The following is a 25862-nucleotide window of genomic DNA, read 5'->3' as shown; positions in this document are numbered from 1 at the left end:
TCTCCATGAAGAACCCTCACAAATAAATAAACTTTGGCTACCAGGCACTGCTGAAATCAGTCACTAACAGGATAGTGATATTTAGTCAAATCTACTGACAGAATTATAAACTGTGAACAAGACAATTTGGCCATGACAACCACTTTTTTTCTAAGGAGGAATTCCAAGGTTATGTTCCCCACTCCTGGGGTGAAACAAGCTTTGGTTCTGCCATCCGACAAGCCGAGGTCAGGCAGGAATCACAGAGCAGTTAACTGTCTGGAATAAACTGATTCCCAAACGCTACACTGTAGGATAATTAATTCAGGATTCATGGATACTTCTGTTAAGTATCTCCCTCGGTGAGTCACTGGCAGAAGCATCTGCCTTCAGTGCACCTCGTGGCAGAGGTGTGAGTTGTTACGTTCATCCTTCTGAGATCTTCCAAAGCACCGAGCTCCCGTGACCCACCTGCAACCTCAATTCCCTCTTTTGTAACTGGGGAAAAGTTCCTGAAAGACAGATTACCTAATTTCTACTGGAAATTATCAACATACTCCACAGAAATGCAGTAAAAAAAAAATACGTGCCTAAACCTGACTGTAATAAAAACATTCAGCCTTATTCCAAATATTTATTTTGTGTGATGGGAGAAAGGGCCGACCTGCCAATGCCAATGACCAATATTGTTTTTCACAAAGTCTCCTGCATAAAATAGTTCTGCTGTGCCTACAAAGTTGAAGACACTCTGAGAGCTTTTATAAAGTACAAGAGTTTTTCCCCTCTGAGCTGATTAAGGCTGAAAGGAAAGAACACAAAGAGAACTGGAAGGAAACATAAGGGTAGTATACACTAAACAGGATGATGCTTTTAGTTACACAGTATGTTACCTCCCTTTCCCTTTAAAAATAAACTTCAACAAAGGTTGACAGATTGTGGGAAAATATGTTTTTAAGACAGCTGAAGGAAAAGAACGAGATGGCACCAGACAAGGCCAGGCACATGTCCCAGTGGGAAGTGGATCTGCAGACAGTCTGACTGTATTCTGCTGAACAGTGTCACAAGAAAGTCAAAAGGGACATTGCACTGCAAAATAAATGCTGTGAGCTCAGCCACCTTTCTCAGTGCTTGCACTGAAAGTTCAGCACATGTTCAATCTGTCCATACTGGCAAGAACTGCCACCAGAGTGCCGTGTTCCAGGGCTCACTGACAGCTCAGGTGAAGAAAAAGAAAAATAAAAGTAAAAATGGGCCCACAAGCCCAAGCCAGAGAAACCAACAACCCTAAATCCACACACAGCACAGAGCTCAGGGATGGTACAACCCAATAAAGCCAATTTCTACCCATCCATCACAGATACAGATGTCCAGATAACTACATATAACTGTAATACAGTGCCAGATGAACTGATTGGGCTGCTTCACTTTTGGGAAACATTTAGTTTAGTCTCTCGTGTCTGTGTTACAGAAATGTATTTGAGGTTCTTTCCAGCCCAGAACATCAAGCACATTGAAGATTTGTTTACATTTGAAAATTAGCTTCCAAGAAAGCAGGTTTCTAGGAACATTAATCAAATCTGTTGGGAATGAAAGGTAAACTCCAACTAACACAGAATATTAAAGCAGCAGTAGATTACATTTCAGGAAGTCCCAATTGTTCAATGTTTCTGTAACAGTTGTGGCCAACATGAACCATAATTTACATTGCTATAAACACCTCAAAACCAAAGTGCATACACCAAAGCAGAAAAAGATTAGTAATTACTTGCTCTGCAAGTTACTGAAAATACACAATGATAAATGTTCCTTTGCAACACCACCTTCCAAGACAGAATCTCACTTTCCTTCAGGAACCCCAAAAACGACAAACAGCAACTCTGAGACCCCAATTTACCGAACTGAAAATTCTGCCAGCTGAGGATCATTTCACTTAAGGGACAACTGTGATGTGCAAAAGAATAGCCCAGCTAAGGAGCAGGGAAACTGCCCGTTCTGCAGGGACAAGAAAGCAGCTCAGCCAGTGGATTTCCACCCGAACATTGCAATCCCATGAATCAGAGAGATGTTCCACAGCGTCAGTGCCTCCACTCAGCACTGCACAAAAACAGCAGCTTAAGGCAGGATGTAAGGCTCAGCTCATGACAGACATTTATTCATCACAGAGCTGAGAGAATGTGTTTTCTGGATCCCCTTGGAAACAAAGTCCTTTCAAATGAACTGTTCTCTTCAGAAACAAGGAGCTGATGACTTGCCCTGTAGCACCAGCCCTCACCTGTTCAGAAAGTCATTCCTACAGACCACACTGGATTTCCCTCAAATAGCACTACTCACCCTTTTTTTTGGACTGATATTCTAGACTGAAAAAAAAAAAAATGAATCAAGTGACTGAGTAAAGTCATAGTAAGAAGTAGAGTGTTTCCTTCCTGTAGCTTGGATAATCCTTTTTTATTAAATCAGCAGAACAGATTAGAGATTTCACAGACATTTTCCCAGACTCAGAAGTCCTATCTAATTCATACTGAGGAAGCAATAGTTTGCACAGTACTGGTACCCATCTCCCCAGCCACAAAACTGCACCAACTTTAACTCATAACTAAACACTTTCCAACATCCCATCAAAACAACTTTCAGTTCAAAACAGCTGAAGTTGTTCACCCTTTCACAGTTGCTCAGATTCTACCTTACAGTTCTTGGCCAGTCTGACTGGGAATGTGATCTCCATGTGGGGAATATATTTAGAAAAGGCATATCAATTCTGGAGACACATTTTTCCCTTCTAAATTATTTTGCTGAACAATAAAGTTCTTCCTATCACCATTCCCCAGACCTGTGATTTCTGTTGACTTGCTAAACAGAGTGAAGGGCTCAAAAATGGAAAGCTTAGTAAACCAGCATGTTTCAGATCTAACATTCAGGAATAAAGCTGATCTAGCAAGTTATTTTAAACTGCCTCTTGAAACAGATAACAGAGCTTTCAAAAATTTGCATCGATGTATAGATCATAAAATCACTGCAGTTGGAGTTGTTCTGACCTACAGTACTACCTAGATAAATAATCAAGCAAAACAAATATCTGCTGTGTTGCAACAATCACCAATCAGTTTTGCCCAGTGTGCCTTGCTTTTTTGCTTAGAGTTTTCTTGACAAAAACCTACTTTTGCTCCTTCTTATCTTGAATCTAGGTTTTACTTGCAAGCTGAAGTAGAATATAGCAAAGGCTAACAGGAAACCAATTTACAATTAGGAAAGCCAACAGATAAACATAAGAGAAGAAGGTTAAGAGGCAACGTATTTTGCTATGTTTTAATCCCAGCCTTCCAACAGCTGTCTCGAGAGATGGGAAGTTTTATCCCAAGTCACAATCTCAGCACAGTAGATCCATTTAAAAAACATTAATTGAAAAAGAAGTCAAAACATCCATGGTTACTTCTGATAGCTGTTGCTAGAACTGCAGCGTACTGGCAGAAACATTCCCTAGATTTCATTTTGGGATGGAAGTACTCCTTCAGGAGCTTACTGAGCTGCCAAAGCAGGAACTGTGGCAAATAAATACTCTCTTTTTGCTCCAAGTCTGTAGATTCTGCTGCAGTTTATGAAGGGAGTCCCTAGAGCACAAGAGTTAATCTGACAGCTTGTGCACTGCTATTATCTGATTAATTTTCTGCTATGTTAATTTGTGCATTATTGGATATAATTTTTTGGCCAGGAACACGCTTTTCTTTTTTTGGGGAGCTTTAAATACATTTGGCAAAAGTTCTAATGATATAGTAAAAAAAGCACTGGTCCAGACCTTTTTAAGGCTGTTTCTCACTGTATTACAGATGCTCTTGTTTTACTTTGCAAGTGCACCACAGCAGCAACTTCTACCACGTTCAGCTCCTGTCACCTCAAGCAGTGAACATTTTGTTAGTTCTGACTTCATGCTAAGCCTCAGACTAAATGTCACTAGACATGTGCCTGTAGGATTCAGGTAGGGTGCATGCTGCCAATTATTCACATAAAAGAGCAATCAGCCATGGAGGAATGTACCACAATAATCAGATCATTCATTTGCTGTTATGTGAAATGCTGCACTTAAATAACATATAAGGGAGGTGGGGAAGGGGACTGAAAAGGCAGAACTGCCCTCAGCATACCTAAGGTTTAACACACTCATCTACTAGAAAACCTTCTGAAACAGTTCTGAAATTCACATTACAGCATCCAGGCACAGCAGGTAAGCTAAGGACCGTGCAGTCACTCCCACTCTTTGGTTCTGGGGGCCAGAACAAATTCTAACTGGTTGTCCCCAGCCTCCAACATCTACACTGGTGTCATTCCTCACAGGTTAATACCATCATAACCAACTTTTCAGTTGGCATCAGCTGCCAGGTAGTGTTTCAAAACCTTCACAGTGTCTACAGGGCAGGATTTTCCTTTTTATCTGAACAGCACGTTCCCATAGGATTATTTCCACACAGAGTGAGGAAGGATATTGACAAACACAAAGGCCTTAAGCAAGGAGCTGAGGGGGAAAAACTAAAGATATTGAGACATTCTGACTGAAAAGACAATAGTTCAGAAAGAGCTATATGAGAGTATGAAGGCAATCAAAGCTGAGACACACTGAGATCAGCACACACAGGATGCTTAAGCAAATATCTCAAGAACCATCAGCAACACTACCAGACCAACTGCAGTCCTTGGGTAAATCAAGCAGAGGTATTTAATTCCCACTGGTAAAACCACAAGTTCCTTCCATAAGCATCCCTAGTAAGAACTCCTGGGCACTGTGTATAAGCAAAGGGTGAGGTGCAGGTCCCAGAAGGACCACTGGCTTCATTCCCACTGGCTTTCACTGCTTCCAAGGACAGCAGAAGCAGCTGCAGTCCTTTTGTCTGCTCTGTACCAACAAGCCAAGTCAAGAAACCATTTCTGTCCAGATACTGCTTCTCCAATAACACTCTAGAAATTAGTTCTCCCTAAACTACTGTTCAAATAGCAAACTTCAGACTCCATACAGTGAAGACATTAATTCACTCTCCTAAAACATTATCTCCAAGATACATTACAGGCTTTCATTCTGAGGGTTGACATTCTAGAGAGGTCTTGAATTAAATTATTTGCTAAAACAGGCACTGTCTGGCACTGTGTGAGATTAGTCCTACTCAGCACACACTTGGGATCATGGATTGCACAAAACTGTAAATTCATGCCCTAAATATAGCACATTCCAAATAACTTAGTGATACCTTCATACTTCAGTAGAATACTTTATCCAAGGATCTCAGTGTACTTTATGCTGGCGAGTTAGAGGTTATTTTAGACTCCTTTTGCTTTTGAGAAAACAGAGGACTCCACTTCCCCAATTAGATTGATCTTCTTTTGCAGGATGAATGACATCCCACAGCACCACCATGGGAAAAGAGCTGGATCTTTGTACTATTTTAGAGATCCAGGATTTTTTTTATTCTTGAATGAAAGACTATCAAACTCCTGCCCAGAAGACAGGGGAAAAATGTTTTAACAGGTTACATCTTGCTATCCATCTATTCTACCTGAGGGTTCTTAAAGCATTTCACAAAGAATTAATTTCACATTTAAAGGTGAGCTGCACATTGACTGTTTTCCAGAGCCCTGCCACTGCAAAACGTTTGCCCCTCACAGATGGAGGGTTCATATTTGAGCATCTCCACAAATGCCTTAAGTCTTGGTACCACCATGCAGCTCCCTGGCCTCCTGAGGTGGCACAAACAGCAGTGGTGTGCTCTGCTTACATAAAATGCTTATCTGCAGCTCCAACCTGCCAGTGCTGCACGTAAACCACCTCACAGAAATCAAGGGCAATTATCCTGCTGGCTCCAGAACAAAACGTTTTTCTGCCGACCAAAGCACAGCATTAACACACACCAGTTCACTCGGGTGTGTCTCCAGATGAATGGGCACTTCTAGTAATTTAACTCCCTGCACTCCAGACATACTAGTAACACATCAAAATGGTATTCACAGGAGGTGTAGCATCAGCAAGGTAGGAGGTTTTAAAATGTTCTTCTACTATCAGCAGAATGGGCCACAAGTTCTTCTTGGATCTAATTAAAACCTTAATGCTGTATGTGTCTTTATTATGCTGACTTGTGTGACTGGTCCACTGATCATGCAACAGGAACACAACCATAAACGAAGAGAGATGAAGGAGAAGGAATGTAACCACCTCCTGTGAAAAACCAATCCACAGCCTTTTGCAATATGTAAAAAAATAACTACCCACCCTTTCATTCACAAATTGCTATGCAGGGATACAGTTTTAATCTCAAAGTACTGCCAGTAAGCAGTACTAAATTTCATTTAATATTAGGAGATGAAAAAATATTTACTTTTCATTGCAATCAATTTACGCTTTTTTCACTTAGTTTTGCCACTTTCATTGCACACCACCTTTTCTATCTGAAGAGCAACCAGCTCTTGGATTATTCAGCTAAATGTTCAAACAGTGCATTTGAAACATCTTTTTTTATTTCAAACTGTCCAAGGTTAAGAAAAACTTCAGACCAACAGAACTACAAAAATAAAACAGACTCCCAGTCACACTGAGAACTTGCTACTGTGCCACAGACTCCACTGGCTCTAGCACCAAGAGAAAAAAATAGCCTCTGTAAACTTAGAAATGGCTTGAAAGCCTAAAGTCTTGTCTGCTGTACTGTATCACTGTGTTCAAAATGCCATGGCAAACAGAAAGGGCAGCACATGCTAGAAGATGAAATGCTAAAGAAAATTAGTAGGTGTAACAGCCTACAAGACATGAGAATGCCTTGCATAGTGTTCGTTCCTGCTGGGTTATAAATTAATGTAATCACACAAGTTAATGAGGTCTGTATTTCACAAACACAGCCCTCTTCAGAAAGGGAAAAGCTCTTTTGTGCAAGTGTCACACTCTTTAGACCATATTTTGCAAAGCAATTTCTTCTATAGAAGTAGCATCATCGTATTGTCAAGTTTTTTGTTTGCCACGGATGTATTTGAAATATATCAAGGTACAAGACACGTTTGCCTTTCTCTTTGCTTTAACTGTTTGTTTTATTTAAACACAACAGTTGGTGACAAGCAGCAAGATCCCTCTCTCAAATGGAGAGTACAGCATTGATCATTCCAGAAGTTCTGTCAACCCTTTCCTGTGGTACAACAGAAAAGCATGAAAGTTATGTTTATAAATAACCTTTAGGTAAAGAAACCATAGACAAGTGTAGGGCTCTGTCCTCTCCTCCTATGTGCATAAATTAAAAGAACAAGAGTCTCTCCAAGGCTCAGAAGATACACAATATTAAATCATCAAAATACAGATCTAGTCAACTCCCCCCAGGTTGAGCTGCAAAGCTTACCAAGGAATCTTCACATACAAACAACTGTAAATGATAAATCTGAAACTCAGCTGCTTGCTCACACACCAACGCCCTCAGTCAAGAATTCCACTTGCTTTTAAGATGTCTGGATATACTAAATTTAGGATGCTGAGGGATTATTTCCACTTAGCAATACTCAGTAAAACCTGGTCTCCTCAGGAAGCACAAGAGACCATACTTTCCCTCTCAGAGCAGATAACATCCTTCAGAATGAAGAATTTTGAAGCCAAGATCTGGGAGGGAGAGGACTCCACACACATCCCAATGGGAAGTTCTGATGCACAATCTGCTGCTACACAAATATCACTGCTTGTACCAAAAGTCAAGACAAGTCAGTACATGTCCTGTAGCCCTGGACACTGGAGAACCTGAGCCTGCCTGAGGTATGTCCCATGAGCACAGATTTCTATAGCTAAAGATACACAGTTACACACAAACTGAAAACCTTTTAGGATGTGAATGTGCCAAGACAGAAAACATTGAAGAATGTCACAATGCCTATTTTGCATTGCTTTAACTATGCAATGCCCCAAGGGTGGTTCTTAGTAATTTTTTTCATCAGTGTAACTCTGTACTTAAAATTAGAATTGAGCCCAGGAGATGAAGGTATAGTTCTCATTCAAGCAGAACAAATGGCTGTATGAGCTACCTCATGTCTTATTTAGCTTTGCTCAACAACTCACAGGCCTTAGGATACAAAAATGTACTTCCTACTAAGTAGAACACTCTACCCTAGATAGGCTAGAGAGCCAACTCCTCCACCTTATCAGGCACAATTCTGGGAACAAAGAGAGGAAGACAATTTGAAGCAATTTAATACTTATTTCTCCTACTTGAAAAGATCCAAGTGTCTGCTAGGCTTTTATACTTTATCCTGTCCTTTGGAACACAGGCAACAGGGATACAGACATGTGTGATCATGGTTTTCTACTTCAGTTCCTCCTCACCATGCCACAGGACTACACAACACATTTCTTTGTTACAGAGATCTCCAAGATGCTGCTCCTTGTCTACAACTATTTTAACTATGTTAACTGTCTTAATGCCCCTTGCTCCATCCATTCAGACCCTACCAGCACATTTTCCTTCAGATGTATCCACTTGTTATCCACAAACACCCACTTTCCAATTAAATTAAAACAAGGCTAATTCAGGAGAACAGTTCCTGCCACTGACAAGAGCTCCCAGTCCAGCTGGTGCTTTTCCTCTGGAGACAGAACCAAACCACACAAACAGCCTCTGAAGAGATTCTCAGGCTGCCACTTGCTTTTTCTGAACACCAGACTGATGACAAATATATGGCCATTCAAAATTTTCTACTCTATACAGTTATATGCATTACATTGTCCTAAGCAAATTTTAATGAGGAAAAAGGCATCAAAATATATTTTACCTGGACATCATAAAGAGCTACAATGTTCTCATGCTGAAGTTCCTGTAAAACAAAATATTTGTATTATGGAAATAGGTTATTATTGTTACTACTATTATTATTTTAAATTTAATTTGCTGATAGTGCTGATTTGGTGATAATCTAAGAGAATCACTTTTAAGACCATCTGATGGAATTTGGAGGAAATCTCAGCTATTTAGACAATATTTACAGGAATAGCAAATTAGGCAATATCTTCAGAGGTCAGAAAAACATTTAGTTCCAGAACTTAATGTCTATGACTTGTTACAGAAAGTACTGGAGCACAAGATCCTTTAATGAGCACTGAAAACTGACAAGAATTAATTTTCTAGTCTTACACAATTTCTGGTTTTCATAATACAAAGGAAATCAAACCCAATAACATCAAATGAAACAGGACAGCTCATGCAATTATTTGTAACTGCTCAAAACCCCACGTCTTTGCTAAGTACTTGCAGCACACTAATAGACCAAACACTGCAATTTCTGGGTATAACAAATAATACTTATATATTGGTAATATATAATACTTATATATTGGTATATAAACTAGTGATGTATCTCAAGAGGCTTGGAAACATAGAAAGAAAGCAGAGAATATTAAATGACCATCCAGGGAGATGTTTCCATAAAACAGCAGTGAAAAACCAAACGATGCTCTGTTGCATTCCCTCTGTTAGAGCCACACTACATGTTTTGAGCCAATTAACCCAACTCAGAAGTGGGCAGACTGCTTCAGGAATCAAATTCAGCGTGCTGACTTCAGCTTTCAAGGCATCTTCGGGCAAAAAAGAGGTGAAGAAAGATCAAAGACAGATGTTTTGCCCTCAGCTATGATTTGCTTGGCAGAGGTGCCACACTGGCCATCCTGAAGGACAGAGTTTTCCACATGTGCAACAAGCCAAGCACAGAGACTGGTTCTACAACAATTTTCCACTTTTAACCACAAAAGCACACCCATAACCTGCTCTGAGACATTTCCAGAACTAAATATGTATATTTTTCTTTTTTTTATTCCTTTGGCTTTTTATTCCTGGATTAGTAACAAAGAAACAAACAGCACAATAGCAATTACTGTGATACCACCAGTGACCTGGAATGAACTAGGTCAGAAGTCTTTTCCTTTTCAAGCAAAGCAGCTTTAAAAATCACTGCATATTAACATACCTTTAAGATTTTTATTTCTTTTCCGAGTAGGATTTGTGACTTTGACAAGTTCTTTTTGTTAATACTCTTTATGGCTACTTCCCAATCAGTTTTCTGGAAACAAACAAAAATTGTATTGTCAGTTTTTGGTTTGGTTTTGGGGTTTTTTTTAACTTTATCCTCTAACAACTATCTGGTAAAGCACTGAGAAAAAGTTGCAAGATCACCCCTCCTCTATCCAACAGTGATTTCTACATCACATGACACCATCAAGAACTATTTCATTCCACAATAGCTTAGACAGCTATTAAAATCCAGCTGCAGCTACACTGCATTTTAATGGATTCTAAAGCACTAAAAAACCCTCCAACAACAAAAAACCAAGTAATATCCCATTTATTTTTTGGTAGTGGTGCTTTTTAGTCCTCTCACAGTGACTGAGTTACTTTAACTTTCCTTTAAGGACTTCCCATTTACGGCCTTTTTACGCTCTGCAGCTGAAAACTGCACAAAAAAAAAAAATCTGTTTTAAGAAAGCTTATTTTCAGATAACATATAAATAGACAATATATAAATTAAGTATTTCTTTGTAAGGTGCAAGGATCTCCATTGGCCTTTAAAGTTCCTGTTTCCCTTTCTCCCCCCCTTTTTTTTTTTAACCCCCAAATCACTGCATTGTGTCTCTCCAAGCTGCGAGCGCTGCCCTAATCCTAAAAGATGATAAACCCGATGGGGTGTTTTTTGGAAGGCAAAGCCCTTTAGGCACCAACACCAGAATAAACTCTCACAGCATCGAGAAACCATAACGTAACTATGAATATCCGGGGCGATTAGCGAGTCACGCCAGGAAACCAGACACCTCTGAATTTAAGAAATCTTCAGCCAATCCCCAAAGGAGACAATTTTTCCATTAAGATCCCTCGTTATCCAGCGAGATAAACATGACCCTCCCGACAAACAAAGGGCTCAGCCTCCCCTACAGCTGCAAACTCTCCCCTCGCCGCTGTGTCAGGGAGCTGCCAACAGCGGGGAGGGACCGCGGTGGGGTTTAGGGCAGGGGAAAAAAAAAAATACAGGGTTTATGGAGGCCGGGGCCGGATCCCGGCTCAGGGCCGCGGGGCAGCCTCGGCACCACCGCCCACCCCGCACCTTCCTCCGGCTCTTTTTCCTCCCCAAAACTCCCCAGAGGTCACACCCCCCCACCACCGCCGCTGTCACCCACCCGAGGGGCTGCTCCGGGCCCCGGGTTGTGTAACCAGCCCCGCTCCGGCTGCGGGCGAAGCCCCATCGCTGTTTACCTTGCGGTGGCGACCTTTGAAGACCACAGCAAAGGCTCCGTGTCCTATCAGGTCCTTCTTGCTGTACTCAAAGTCCCCCACCACCTCCATCATCCCTCAGCGGGGCATGAAGCCCCCGGGAAGGACGGAGGGAAAACAAAGGGGCTCTTCCTCCAGCTACAGCCGCCTCACGGCAGCCGGCGGCGGGGTGGGAGCCTGCCCCGGTCCTGGCTGCCCCCGGCGGCGGGGGCAGCTCCTCTCATACCGCCGCAGACCCCCGGGCCGGCGGGGCTGCTGCAGGGCGTCACCGAGGCGAGGGGCTCCGTCGGGCATGGGGAGGGGAAAGGGGGCAGTCTCAGGGGCCGGGTGTGAGGGGACAGCGCGGCATCGGCGCCGGGACCAGGGGGCCTTCTCAGCGGGGAAGGGGGCTCCGCGCCCTGCTGCTGCCCGGCCCCATGGCCCCGCCACAGCGGGGGCTACCGGCCCCGCGGCCCCGCTCAGGGACCGAGCTCCAGAGCATCCAGCGAGGAGGGGAGGAGACGCGGCCCGCAGCTCCAGGGATGGCTGTCGCTGTCGCCGCCGCAGCCCTCGCGGGAGGGGAGGAAGCAGTGAGGGTGCGGACGGGGGGGTCTCTCAGGCCGTCAGCGCCTCCCGGAGCTCCTGCCGCTCCACCAGCGCCTCCCCCAACGATCCGCACTCGGCCAGCCCCGGCTGCCAGTGCCCAGACCTCCGCGCCGCCCCGCGGCTTTTATAGGCCGCATTGCGCAGGCCCCGGCGCTCAGGTGCTTCCGCGGGCGGCCAAAGAGTGCCTCACCCCGGGTAACCCGGCGGTCCCTCCGCCGCCGCCTCAGGAGCGGGGCCGGCCCGGCCCGGGGTCACCGCCATAGCCCGGGCCCCACCGAGCTCTCCCCGCGCCCCACCATGGCTCCTGGGGTCCCTTCTGCTAATCCCCTCAGGCAGGACAGCGACCCAGGCCCCTGGGCCCACCCCTGCCCTCAGCCTGAAGCCCGGGCAGGGCGGCCAAACTCCAGCCCCTCACCCCCGGCCATCACTTTCACACTTGTTTTTCACTTCAGTCCTTTCCTTGGCTGCTTCAGGCTCACCCGACAGTGAGGACAAAGCTGAGGGGCCACCAGCAGAGGAGGGAGGACAGTCAGTGCCCCACGGGCCATCTGCCCCCAGCACGGAGCAGGGCAGGACAAGGGCTGGGACAGAGTGTGAAGACAGGTATGGGATCATCCCTGGCTCCCAGGGCAGTGGCACTGCTTACCCAGCACACCCTCAGCCCAGTCCCTGCTCCATCAGTGAGCAAGACTCTACATCAAACCTAAAACAAGGGACTTCAATGGATGGAGAAGCAATGGAGGAACAAACATGCAAAGTGCTGTCAGCCCAAGACACTTCGAGTTGCTCACTCTCTTTATAAGGAGAACAACGCCTGTAATTTACAGCCTGTCTCCCAGCACCTCTGGATAAGCCTGGGGCTGTTTACAGCATGTACAAACATTAAAAAAAAAAACCCAAGCAGCCACCACACAACAGTCACATGGAGCCTTTGACCTTCACCTCCAGGTTTACATAATTATGCTCCTTTCCTCTGCGTTCATTTCTCACTGCTCTCTGCCCCTCCTCTCTGTCCATGTTCACCATCACACCACCTCCACATCCCAGTTCAGGCTCTTTCAGGCCTCCCAGTTATCCCCATGGGCCCCAGTCGATGCAGGGGGTGCACTGGGGTCACGGGGGCAGAGCTCTGACCCCACACGGCTGTGCTGTGCCTTCCCCACGCGACACAGGCTCTGCTTTCAGTGTCACCAGATCAAAATAGAGACTGAGCGAGGATTTACGCAGCTGGGCCTCTCCCCATTCTTCACTTATCTCCCCTCACTTTCTAGCACTCAAAACCAGGCACTACTGGGGCCAATGTGCCATGTCAGAACCTCTGCAGCTAAAGACTTCTTCCAAAGAAAATGCACTTAGATTAAAAAAGTATTCAGCAAGAGATTTTTAAGGGAAGATAGAGAGCCTTATGAAGGACACTTTAAGCTTTAGACATCATATGTCTAAATCATAACATCAGAGGAATACTAAGAAATCTGTTTTGTGCCAAAGAGAACAGAAGGGCTTTAAAACCTCTCCCGACTGAATCCCCCTCCTTTATTTGCTGAAGTTTTGAGCTCCCATCCAAAATCCATCCGTGGCATTACCCCAACAAGCAACACTGAGAAAGCAAAGCTGACCAATAATTTCAACAGCTCAGAACACCCCCGTGTAAGGAATAAATGAGATGTAAAAATATTCCAAGTTAATAATAAATTAAGGTGTTGGTAGTAACAGACACTTTCTAGTACGCTTCACAGTGCCCCTTTAAACCAGGAAAAAGCCCACAAGCCTCCATGTGTTAAATATTCTGATTCAGAAAATAATTTCCCCGAGAACTGGTTGTTTATTGCCATCCACAGAGTCTCACATTCAGTATTAATCCTCTCAGCATCAGCATGTATCCTCACCCCAAAGTCAATGTCACCAGCTACATTTTCGGGAAGCTAAAAAAAAATTAATTCATTCAGAAGATGCCTTTTGAACAGAGAATGCCACAACAGTAATTCCTAAGCCACCCATTCTGCATCCCACTTCCAAACCCAGACACATCTCCCCTCAGCAGCAGTGCTGCCTGATGTCCTTTTGTCCTCCTAATGGAGCTGGAGCCCTCGAGCAGGTTTGTTTCAGCACAGCAAGGACAAACAGCCAGGAGCAGCAGGGAGGTTTGACCGGAATAACTAAACACGCTGCACTGGGATCCGAGCGGGATCTGAAGGCTGAGCTCTGGAACAGCGCTCAGGAGGCTGAGGGATTTGCATGCGGGTCACTCCTTGGAGCTAGGGCCTTGATTGGTGTCCAGGAGAGTTTTGGGATGTCAGTATCTCCAGCACCCAGACTACAATAAACCTATTTACAAACAGCACCTTCACTTGCTTTTGCTGCCAAAAGGGGCCAGAGGCAGAACAGACTGAATTCACCTGCCCTTCCCCAAGGGAGCCTCGATACTGGAGACACTGGGACAGCGATGCAGGATAACCCCATGGGGCTCCTGCTGCTCCTCCCTCCCTCCCTCCCTCCCTCAAGGAATCCACATGGATATTTGGCATTAAGTGCTGGCAGCAGCCCTGCAGCCCCCGGGGGGGATGCACCGCTCTGACAGCCACGTGGCAGGACAATAAAACACCCAGCATACTGGGCACCAGTACCACGGGTAATCAACCTTCAAAAGCACAGATACTGTGCCCTGAGTTTGTTCATTTTTAATAGCACACTCTGCAACAGCCACAGTCCCCTGACAGAGACCACTGGCAACCCATAGCTTGGTGAGGACCACTGATTTACAGAGTCAGAGTGGAGGAAACAGAAGAGCAGCACTAGACATGGCTTTGTGGCTCCTTCCCAGCTGCACTACATCGGTTCAGCCAATTGGTCCCTCAGGTGTGAGACAGGGCTCTTGATCACAAGAGCTAGAAATTAGCATCGAGGAAGACATTAGCACCTTCCAGGTTGCTTGTCCGAGTGCAGAGAAGTACATTTTCATCTGGTAGCAGCTCCCCAAAACACAGACATCACTGTCCTGAGTTTCCATAACACCTTTCATCCTCAAAAGCACTAATGGTCTTCACAGCAAGCCATTTTCTGCCATACTGCCAAAATGCAGCCTTGAGGTAGAAACATCATCTGAACAGTGCCTGGGTTGACCCAAAAAAAGCTGAGAGAAGCTCCTTTTTGTGCAGACAAATGAATGAATATCATTTTCTTCCCATTCATTGAAAGATTTTTCTTTTCTCTCTCCCCAGGCTATAAACATGCACATGGAAATTAAATTACAGATCCGGGAAAATGTTCAAGAGATCATCTGAGTCAAGCAGAAAACGTGTGGCTCCAAGGACCCAGAACCCAGGAAGCACAACATGCACACCACTTACCAGCCCTCCTGCATGGATAAGCAGGACACACAGCCCCAAGAACAGTTTTCATAAGGATTCTAAAGCCTCACTTATCTAAATCAGCCTCCAAAGGGCAGGAGTTTGGCACCACACTGCTCACCTCAACTTTATCCCAAATGATCTACTTCACTCTAGGTGTTCTTATCATATCCCTTCCTTCCCTCCATCATACTCAGGAATTTATTAGACAGGTAAACCTTTCTCAGAGGACTGGCACGCTTCCCAGTCCTTATCATCACTGTCCTCCCATTGGGGACTTGTAACAAAATTAATGGTGGTATCACAGCTTTTAAAGAAGAAAGTGTCAGAGGGCTCTGTGGGACAGTTTCTGGATATGCTTAAAATTATTCTTGTATTACCAGTGAAAAATAACGCCCCTGTGGTAGGAAAACCTGTGTGGGATGTTTAACAAGTAACCCAGGAGGAACTTGGACTGAAACACAGGAACAGATCCTGAGATTCTTTTCACACAGCACTGGAAAAGCTCAGCTGTTTCAGCAGAGGCTAGTGCTGCCATTCCCAGAAGAGCAATCAGAAAGCTCCAGCCTTACCTTCTAGATTTGTCCTTTTAACAAAAAGTAACGTCTTCCCGGTTAATAACAACCATCAGCCCTAATTTGCATCTGCAATTCCCAAAATCGGCTAATTAAAGCTCCCACCCCCAGCGCCGGCGGAGCTAGGGAGGTCACGAGCCCGCTGCACCTCCTGCCAAGAAGGAGCCAGCTCCGAAGGAAAGGGCAGAAGCTCTCCAGCACCTCCTGCCAAGAAGGAGCCAGCTCCGAAGGGAAGGGCAGCAGCTCTCCAGCACCTCCTGCCAAGAAGGAGCCAGCTCCGAAGGGAAGGGCAGCAGCTCTCCAGGCGGGAGACTGCAGAGCCAGGCCCGGGAAGTGCCGCATTCAAATGAAACTGGGAGGAGTGTTAGGGAATTGCTCAGGAATACAGCTGGAGCGGGGCCAGCACTTAGCATGTATGAAGGCTGGTGCTGTATGAATGATAAAAATAGTAGCAGATGCTTGGATAAGAAAATACAATTTGGTTTACATGCAAACCCATCACTGAGCGTGGTTCAAAAATCTACCTGCTATCAGATCAGAGAAAGATTAAGGGCAAGAGAGCTTATTTTGGTGTAAACTTAGTTGCAAGGCCCTCTCTTTTGTGTTCAAGAGGTCTCACTTCCCTTTGGAAAACCCTTCTGCTCCAGCATTAGGAAGGTGGGTTTTAACCAGGCTCTGCTTGGTGCCAAATGTCACAGAAGCAGAGTCTGAAGGGATGTCAGGAGCACGGCCAGAGGGCACAGCAATTGCTTTGGTTTGGAAATCAGGGGACAAGGTACACTGATTTATTTTAGGTACACCTACACACATGCACAGCCAAGCCAGCTCCCACAGGCAGGACTGCCTCCCTCAGCTCCAATACATCCCTGCTTCCAACACAAAACACAGCCAGCACTGACAGGGCACAGTGACCCCGTGCAGCACTTCAGGGAAGGAAGCAGAGAACGATGCTTGTTCCCCTGCAAAGAGCCACACCAGGAGCTGCTGCTTTCAGCAAGTCAGACCTGGGGACACAGAGCTGAATTCCCAAGGGTGGACTGTTTTCTTTAGCACAAGCATCCCAAAAAACTTTCAAAACAGGCACACTTCCTGGCCACCACCAGAGACCTGCTCCTCTCCTTCCCAAGGGCACAGCAGTCTGGGGAGGCAGAATTATCAGCTACAGTTTTAAATCACCCTGTCCCACAACATTTACCTCAGTGAAGAAGCACATTAATGAAAGAGCAGCTAGGGGATACTGAGGTCTTCCAAAAGATCCCACAAAGACAGAGCCTGCTGACTTCACTGGCAAAAAGAGAAACTAACAACAGGAACCACAAATTGTCTTCTCAGCCATATCAAAGATTTAACCCTTTGTTCCAGTCTTTTTCTCTCCTGAACACTTGCAAACAAGCAAATGGCCATTACTGCACCATCCCCTCTTAATTCTCCAAAGCAATCCTGCCAGCAGGAAAAAAGTCCTAAAATGCATCTTCTGCAGCTGGGAAGCATCTGAGACACAAACTCCCACTCTGAGTTGTTGTAATCACTGAGTAGCAACTGCAGGATGAGGGATATGGAGAATGTTTTGACCTTCATATTAACCTGCTGCAACTAAATTTGACAATATAATTGTCTGCTCCTTAGTAATCACATCTTGATTTTCACTGTTTCATAAGCATCCTGGAAATAAAACATAAATCCAGGTCTATTCGTCTCATGATGGCTGGAAGCCTGAACTGACTTATAAAAAGGCTCATAAGCAAGTTTAGAAATACACAACTGATAGTGTGAATCCCTCTCACCCACTGGGCAAGTAAATGCACTTAAGAAATTCCAGAAGGAGCCAACTCTGTGCAATGGAAGTTTTGCCATTTACTGTGACAGTCCCAGTCCTGCTGTCAGCACATATCCAGGGCAAGGGACAAACACCACCCCAAATGCCAGCTCCATTCTTCCCCCTCCCCACCCTATCCTTCCTTCCCCCCTGAGCCAGCGGTGGCTGGGAAATGGATGCTTCCTCCCCTGCTCAGAGGCACAAGTGTCTCATTTCCCCATTTCCAAGAGCTGTTGAGACCCGAAAACTCTGCACAGCTCCAGCAGTCATTTGAAGTCCATGCACGTTGGACCCTGAACAGACGAGTGAAGGAGTTATCCTTTGTGGATGCAGAGAATCCACAGATAATGCTCAGCACAGCCCACAGGGAAGTGGGCTGAGTGGAAAGGCAAAACCTTACTGGAATAAGGAGAAGCCTCAAGACCTTATTCGCAGCAGATCTTTGTCCCAGACACGCAGCCGAGCACAGTTCTGCAATGTAATTGATGTCCTGAATTTTCCCACTTCTCTCTCTCTGAAGGTCACACAGGGACAACCCTTTCAGTTCCCACTAAATCCCTCTTCTCCATAGGATTCTTCACACAGCCAAGAAAGGGCAAGAGCCATCCCTGCCCTTCACTTGCCCCTTTCAAGGCAGAGGGCTACTGTGAGGCTGAATTTCCAATAAAAAGCCAGTTGAGATGCAGGCAGATGAGATATCCCTCCTGTAATGTTCAGAGGAAATCATCCTGCAAAGCACAGCTCTTAATAAGAACTAGAATTAAAATTTCCTTAAATAAATATAAGGAAAGAGTCCAAGAGGGAGAGTCGCCAACAGGAACAGGGAGTCGTGCTCGGGTCGGCCTCCGTCATCCTTCCCCTTGGAGATCTTCCAGGCACGTTGTGCCGAGGACAGGACCAGCAGCTTCGTGTCTCTCTTCCTATCGACGCCATCTGCAAATGGAAAGAGCTGCTTTGTCCCTGTGGTTGGGCACCAGTGCTGCCCACAGGCACCATACGGGAGCAGCACAGCAGGGCCCAGGGACTGGGTTCACCAGCCATGGTCAAATGGCAGCCAGCTCACAGGAATTTGTCCGTCTGCATAACTGGGAGAGGGGAGCAAGGTGAGAAATGAAGGTCTGACCAACTGGTACAAATGTTCTTTCCCCTCTCCAGGAGCCAAAACATCTGAGTCAAATTTCACCCAGACTGCTCAGCTGCAGGGACTCTGCTTTCTAGTCAGCTGCCAGGGGACAGCAGCAGCTCCTGCCCTGAGGGAGGTCAGGTCTCCAAGCCAGAGTGTGACCCAGCGCTGTGCTCTCTGCAAGGACAGATCATGCCCTAACCATGTAGGTCTCTGCAAGGAGCCTGTGGCTCTGAGGGACACACGGAGTAGCTGCAACATCCTCTATGGACAGACAACAGGTTACTTACATCCTCAAACACTTATCCTTCCCTCCACTCGCCACCCTCTGTCCGTCCGGGCTCCAATCCGTTGCATACACCTGATGTTACGGAAAAGACAGTTCTGCTGGGAGGAGGAGTCACTCCTGCCTCTCTCAAACACCAACACCTCACCTCAACCAAACAGCTCACCTCATCTGCATGGCCAGGAAGATCGATGGCCAGTTTCTTTGTCTTGGCATCCCAAACCTTGAGGGTGCTGTCGCTGCTGCCGCTCACCAGCAAGCGGCTGTCGGCCGACCAGGAGATCTGGTACACGGCCGAGACGTGCCCCCGCAGCGACGTCAGGTACCTGGGGCAGAGCACAAGCTGTTAGAGCAGCACGGCTTGTTCCAAACCTGCCCTGGTCTTCCTGTTTCTTCTCCAGCCGTGAGCAAACCAGCCCAGTCACAAGATGCTCAGCACACCCCAGCCAGTCAACTGCGAGACAGAGTCCACAGGTTGCTCAGTCCATCTAAAAACCCTCCCAGGTGGGCTCAGAACCTTCTGGAGGATGACTCTTCATCTCACCTCATCTGCCAAGAAACTCTTACCCAGCAGGCAACGCTACAGCCTTACTGCACAGATGTGTTCTTCCTTTTTCTGGCCGAGCAGCCTGGATTTAGAGGGACCTTTAAAATTACTGACAGGAATGCCCAGCTCACGAGCATAAAGGTTGCTTTGCAGGGAAGGACTGCTGCCCCGAGAGCTCACCAGTACTCCAGCTGAAGGCTAAAAGCTGGATTCCAGGAGCATCCAAACACCAACAGCACCACTTGTAACTACAAGAATTTGCATCATCCAGAACAAGCTGTTCTCTGGCACGGGAACTGTTTAAACTGGGTCAGTCTACAGTGCCCAACACACACATCTTCAGGAGATCAGCTGAGTGGAACATCCCATCCCACTGCAGCTCAGAGAACTCACCCTGCAGCAGACTGTGTGTGCCACAGGTGCCAGGCAGTGCTGTGGCTGGGTGGCAGTGGCACTGCACACACACAGCCAAGCACAAGAAGACCCTCTGACACAAGAAGAACCAGACAAGGGACTTCCAAAGGGCAGAAAAAGACAGAGGCAGCAGAATGACTTTGCATGAGTTCAGGCTGCTGAGATGCTGAACACACCAGGGGGCTGCTGGCAATGACACTGGAGCCCACCCCTGCAGACCCTATACTAGCACCACCTCTGCAACAGAACAAAACAACTCACTTTCCTGTCCTACCATCCCAGAGCTTTATGGACTTGTCAAAGGAAGCACTGGCTATTATCCGGGTGTCTGGCGAGAAGAGGACTTGGTTGATCAATGCCTGGTGGCCTGTCATTCTCTCCAGTGGCTTCTTGTCTTCTGCTGGTCTCCAGAGAAACAGGGTGAAATCATCTGACCCCGAGACGAGCCTTTCTGGTTCCTGGCCCTGAGAAAGGGAGGAAAGAGCCCAAGTCTTGTATGGGCCAGGTGTGGAGAGCTCGGAAGCACACCAGTGTTGGGGCCCAGAGCCCACTGTGCACGTTTACTGCTTCCACCAGTGGCAGTGTTAGAAACGACAGCAGGGACAAAGGGGACTCACCCGGACTTGGTTGTACCTTTGCTGAGCCTTGTCCTTCAGTTCTGCCACTGAGAAAGGGAAAAGGAGAGGGGAAGAGAGATATGCAATCCGGAGAAAGGAAACTTTATAACCCTGAGATGCCAATTCCAATCCTGGCTCCGTGGGCCAAGCAGACGCATTTGTGACTTCTCACCCACCTCCTCTTTGCCAAGGGCAATTTGGGAGCAAAAGCCCTTGGAAACAGAGCGACCTTCCCATCCCCCAGACTGCTCAGCCCTGGCAAGGGCGAGGAAGATCACAGCTGTCAGCATGACCAACAGGAGCACAGGACCTGCTCCCAGCTCCCAAGGTTGCTTTGGCTTATGGCAACATGGTATCAGGCCTCCCCTTTATCCTCCCCGGGCCTGCAAGAGGGTGCTGCACTCACGGGAGCCGCTGACGTCCTGTGGGTTGATCGTGGCCTCGGCGGGCTCGAAGGCCCCGGTGCGGAGGACGTAGTCGGTGCTCAGGGCCATGGTGTTCACCCAGTGAGCATGGCCCTGCAGGCTGCGGCACAGCACCCCCTGGGGACACAACCACCCCTCAGGGAGGGAGGCAGCCAGCCAGGCTGCCAGCACCCACCAGACCCACCGGGCTGCAAGGACACATGTCAAACTTTCCCAACCCTCTCGCCCAAGCAGCAGCCAGGACTGCGGCAGGGAAGAGATGACACAGTTGAGCTTCAGGAATCAGTTTCCCACAGGAGCTTGAGGACACCCACCAGCACAGGTTGCCTCCGGGATGTTTCCAGCTTTTAGCCCCACTTAATGCTCTTAGAGATGAAAATATTGCACAACAGCCACCCCTTCCAAATTGTGTCAAGCAACAGGTTTTGATAGTCAAGAAGATACAGCACCTGCTCTGCAGCTCTGTTTTCCAGGGCACAAGCTGTGCCAGGAAGAGCAGACAAAGCTACCACACATTGTGTCCAGCCCCCTCTGCCAACAGCCCCGGGGCTGCTGCTTCACTTACATCCTGGCTCCTCCAGACTTTGATGGTCCTGTCCTGGGAGGAGGAGTAGATCAAGCCATCGCCCCCCCACTTCACACACGTCACCGACTGCGTGTGGCTCGTGAGGATTTTGTCACACCTGCCCATCAGTGTGTCCCAGATGCGGACGCTGCCGTCCTTGGACGCACTCGCCAGGTAACGACACTCTGGGTTTCTGGGGAAAAAGAAGATCAAATCCATTTGTGCAGCGCACACAGCTCCTCCACCAAGCTCTTTCCCCACCACCCCCAGCGGATTCAAGGGTCCAGAAGTCAATAAAATACAACTGTCTTTTGGCTTAAGATCTGCAAGAGGCCAGGCAGGGGCAGAGCACTGACTTACAGAGACCAAAGTCCCACAAAGCAGGGGAGAGGCAGACAAATGCTTCCTCCAAACCAGCTCCTGGGCTGCACACTGGAGGCATCAATCCAGGGTAAACCTGGCACCTGAGCCCTTGGCAATGACCTTGTTTGCACAGGGCACAGCTTTAACCAGCTGGCTTAAGAGGGCACCCCAAAACTGGCACCTTCCCCAGGCACTGGCTGGGGAGAGCCCTGGGCAGGGGACCAGCCTCACCAAGGCAGTGCAGACCAGTGGCATTGGGAATGCACTGGATGCTCCCCTGCCTATGCCATGCTTATCTCCAGCCTGTGGACAGAGTGCTCCTGTGCTGGCAGGACCGAAAGGAGCAACGTCCATCCACGTGGCTTAGGGGGACAAATTTAACACATCTGGAAGCAGCTGGCACAACCCATCAAGGACAGGGGAGCCACAACCCTCTGTCCTTTGCACAACACCTTCATCACTCAGCCTGGTGCCATGAGGAGCAGTGAGGAAGAACAGCCCCTCCCGTTGCACTGGGACTGGCTGGAGAAGAGAGAAGTGCAGGCCTGCCAGGGTCATGTCTCTCCTCTCCATTTCCTCCTGCTCCTTTACAATCATTTTTTGCTAATCCAGTTAATTGTTTGCAAATAGCTAGAGCTTCCTACTGGCAAATTCAATTTGCAGGCCCCTGCACTGAAGGGACCCTTTTTCTTTCTTTTTTATTTATTTCTATAACGTCTTGGATTATTGGCTATAACTGCCCCCTCCACCCACCTCTCCCAGAGGGAGCTTTAGCTGATCAAAGGGATAAGGGGATTGCACAGTTAATCATCTCTCATGATAAACAAACAGGATGACAGAGGCCAGCAGGATCAGGAGAGCAGGAGGGAATGCTCTGCAGAGCCTGCACCTGGGGACCTCCAGGCTTCCCTGCTCCCAGCTCAGCATGCCATGGAGGAGCACACCAAATATTTGTCCAGCACCACAAAAGCAGTGCTTTCCAGAGGCAGGTATGTCTTTTACACAGGGGGAAAGAGGCACAGCCTGGCAGTGACTTCATGGCTGGGGCTCCTGGCTCTCCCAGCTGGACACATTTTTCCCAGCCCACCTTGGGAGCCGTTCTCCTGCACATGCTTTTTCCCATAACAGGAGAGAGGCAAACAGGAGCAATGCCCTTCAGGTCAGGCTGCTCTTTTCCATAGGAGTCAAGGGGAAGGGCTGGGCTGGCCCTTCACTTACATGTGGAGCGGTTCCCAGCACAGACATGTGATCCATTTGGAATGGCCAGACAGCACCCGGCCGATCTGGCTGCCCGTGGCTGGGTCCCAGAGAAATATCTGTCCAAGAGAGGAAGCGAGAGGGTCGCGTCAGGCCACAGACATCATGTGAATCCCGGGGACGCTGGAGCTCCATTTAGGAAGCAAAGGTGTCCCTTGGTGTCCGCTGAAACTGGTAGAGGCAGGGAGGAGCAAGGGAAGGGGGCTGGGTGCCTTTCCAGATCCCTGCAGCCGTCAGCTGACACCCAAAAGAATGAGAGCTGACTGCCCTCCTCTCTGCCTACAGCGCTGCTGCTACAGATTATCTGACTAAATTATCTGACTCAACTCAAAACGGATACAGGTCCCCAAAAAGCCACCCTGTGCCAGAGACTCAGTGAGTGTTTGCAGAGCCCGACGAAAGCCGCAGCGCGCTAAGTGCTGCTTATTATCAGATTCTGTGGGTGGGACACATGCTGGTTTTCTCTTGTTGATTCTCTCTCTACATAAATGTTCATCTAAAGAGCCAAGGTATTAGTCATCTCCTACTTGAGAACCTGGGAAAAATAGGGAAAGAGAGGACAAGCAGCTCCCTGGGTTCGATTAAAGCCAGACCAGCACCAAACCACAGCAGAACCACCCTGGCCCAGTCTTGGGGATGGAATCACAACCTTGGCAGTTCCATGGCTGCTCTCACTGCTCCCAGATTGTTCAAAGGTCAGAGTGAGCCACTGCCCCTCTACAGCTCAGCAAGTTCCTGACTCACATTTAGCTGAGTGCTCCCACTTCCCGAGGCATTTCTGCACCTTAAGCACACACATTCTTCCCCACAGCCAGGGTACAGCCCCCTTCACATTCCTACAAGAGGGAATTTGGCTGTATCTGCGTGAGAACGCTGCAAAACAGGCTGCTGCTGCATGTCTGGGTCACACTAACAGCAGCCCTGGCTTGGCTGGGCAATAACCATTCTCAATCCAGACACCTCCCTTGTGATGGAGCCGCCTGCCAAGGACCACATCTAGAGCCTGGACTCTTTCCTGCACGGAGGGAAAAACATCTGCCACAAGACAGCAGAACTCAGCAACAAGAGGTCCACAAGGTGACAAAGCCAGAGCTCTGCCTGGCCCAGAGTCTGGAGACACTACCTGCAATACCACAATGCATCCACACACAGAGCTCCCCTGGGGCACAGCAATCCTGCTCCAAACAACTGGATACATCCCTCACAGCCCAGGAAACACAAGCCTTCACCCCTAATCCCCCACAGCCCTTCACCAAGTTTGGTTTGAGTTCAGAATGGGGCTGCAGAGGGTCTCCAAGCTCCCACAGACCCCCAGCCCCACACAGAGGGAGCCAACACGTACCTGACCGTTCTTGCAGCCCGAGGCCAGTTTCTTGCCATCCGGTGACCAGGCGATGCTGAGCACCCAGTGCCGGTGACCTGGCAGAGAGAGCACGAGTGGGCATGAGTGGAGAGCTGTGATTATCCTCAGTGTCCCAGCAGAAAGCCACTCCAAGGAAGTACAAGACAGGGGGAACCTCCTGTGCTCCTCCTGGACAGCCCCTCTTCCACTTCATCAAAGAGAGCCCCTCCCTCCCCAAGCCATGGTTCTGCCTACACAGCTCAGGCAGCACCAGGCTCTGCTCTGCTTGTCCCCCAAGCAGGCAGGGGGTCCCTGAGGGACACCCCACACCCACCTTTGGCCGTGAACTGCGGTGTCTCCGTGCTGAGATCCCAGAAGCGGACGGTGGTGTCTCCAGAGCCACTTGCCAGGTACCTGGGAGAGGATGAAGACCCCAGCTCACCACAGTGTCCCCAGGAGAGGACAAGAGCAGCTGCTGCCGAGCCCCGAGCCCCCTGCCTGCAGGCAGACCCTCGTACTTTCCGGTGGGGCTGAAGGCCACGGAGATGACGGCCTCGGTGTGCCCCTCGAGGGAGCTGGTGCAGCGCGTCACCGCCCGCACCCGGAACACCGCCTGCGGCTGGTAGATGATGTCCAGCACCTTCTCCGTCTCCACGCTCTGCCCCGCCAGGGTCTTCTCCAGCGACGCCACAATCTCGGCATCGTGGACGAAGAAGGCCAGAGGCACCGGCTCATCCTGCGGGAGAAAGGGTAGGTGAGGAAGCGAGGGGCAGCCCCGGGTAGGGCTCGGGAGTGCCGGGGCAGTTCGGGAGGGGTCTCACCTTCTGCAGGAGGGCGTTGCAGACCAGCTGCAGTTTGTCTGGGGTGATGGTGACCGGGACGTCGAAGGGCGAGCCCAGGGACTCTCCTGCCTCATCCCGAAACTGGATCAGGAGCCGCTGCACATCCTCGTCCGGCGACATGTTCTGCGGGACAGCGCGCTCAGGGCCGGGAACCCCACCGGGCAGCGGGGACAGCCCCTCACCCGGGCAGCGATACCCGCGTGGGGGAGAAGGAGCCGCTACGGGGGGACCCGGGGTGGACACCGGGGGAGGGAGAAACCCCCCGCACTGAGCAGGACCCCGCGAGGGGTGGGGTCAGCGGGAGGCCCACGGGGGAACCCCAGAGCGCCCCAGCATCCCCACCCGCCCAGCATCCCACGTGGAATTCCAGCAGTCCGACCCCACTCCCCGCTCCCGCTCACCGCGGCCATGTGCGCGCGCCCCACGTGGGCCGGAAGGGGCGTGGCCACGGCGGGAGCGGCCGAGCGCGGCGTTGCTGCCCCCTGGCGGCCGGCGGGCAGCGCCGACCCTGGGCCGCGGGTTCGAGA

At 48.6% G+C, this 25862-nt stretch overlaps 2 protein-coding genes across 5 annotated transcripts in view; both read right to left on the bottom strand.

Moving 5' to 3' along the window:
- ULK2 (unc-51 like autophagy activating kinase 2) overlaps positions 1-11924 on the bottom strand; it is a 38087-nt gene extending 26163 nt beyond the window's left edge. Inside the window, exons 1-3 of one of the 2 annotated variants that reach the window (XM_051809949.1) lie at positions 11214-11924; positions 9937-10029; positions 8749-8790 (exon numbers count right to left, since the gene is read on the bottom strand). In XM_051809949.1, coding sequence (XP_051665909.1) covers positions 8749-8790; positions 9937-10029; positions 11214-11306 — 228 coding nt within the window. In that variant the 5' untranslated portion in view covers positions 11307-11924. Of the gene's footprint in view, positions 1-8748; positions 8791-9936; positions 10030-11213 lie in introns of those variants that run through there. The other variant, XM_051809950.1, reaches the window with a different exon arrangement.
- A 6057-nt stretch (positions 11925-17981) lies between these two features.
- NLE1 (notchless homolog 1) lies at positions 17982-25772 on the bottom strand. Of its 3 annotated transcripts, none has more exons than XM_051809206.1 (13): positions 25737-25766; positions 25315-25458; positions 25012-25229; positions 24828-24907; positions 24494-24570; positions 23113-23210; positions 21532-21724; positions 20948-21083; positions 20542-20588; positions 20186-20388; positions 19130-19289; positions 18968-19038; positions 17982-18487 (listed from the first exon to the last, which is right to left on the bottom strand). In XM_051809206.1, exons 1-13 carry the CDS (start codon positions 25743-25745, stop codon positions 18475-18477), a joined length of 1449 nt encoding a protein of 482 aa, XP_051665166.1. In that variant the 5' UTR covers positions 25746-25766; the 3' UTR covers positions 17982-18474. The 3 variants fall into 3 exon arrangements, with proteins under 3 accessions (XP_051665166.1, XP_051665169.1, XP_051665165.1); XM_051809209.1 differs by lacking the exon at positions 17982-18487 and adding an exon at positions 18494-18854 and having other exon boundaries at positions 25134-25229; positions 25737-25772; XM_051809205.1 differs by lacking the exons at positions 17982-18487; positions 25737-25766 and adding an exon at positions 18494-18854 and having other exon boundaries at positions 25315-25724.
- Positions 25773-25862: the final 90 nt, after the last annotated feature.

This window comes from Manacus candei, unplaced genomic scaffold (assembly GCF_025592945.1).
Source record: "Manacus candei isolate 608988 ecotype Guabito, Panama unplaced genomic scaffold, ASM2559294v1 h1tg000076l, whole genome shotgun sequence".
In the NCBI taxonomy this organism is placed as follows: Eukaryota; Metazoa; Chordata; class Aves; order Passeriformes; family Pipridae; genus Manacus; species Manacus candei.
This window is presented reverse-complemented; position numbering and strand designations above follow the sequence as displayed.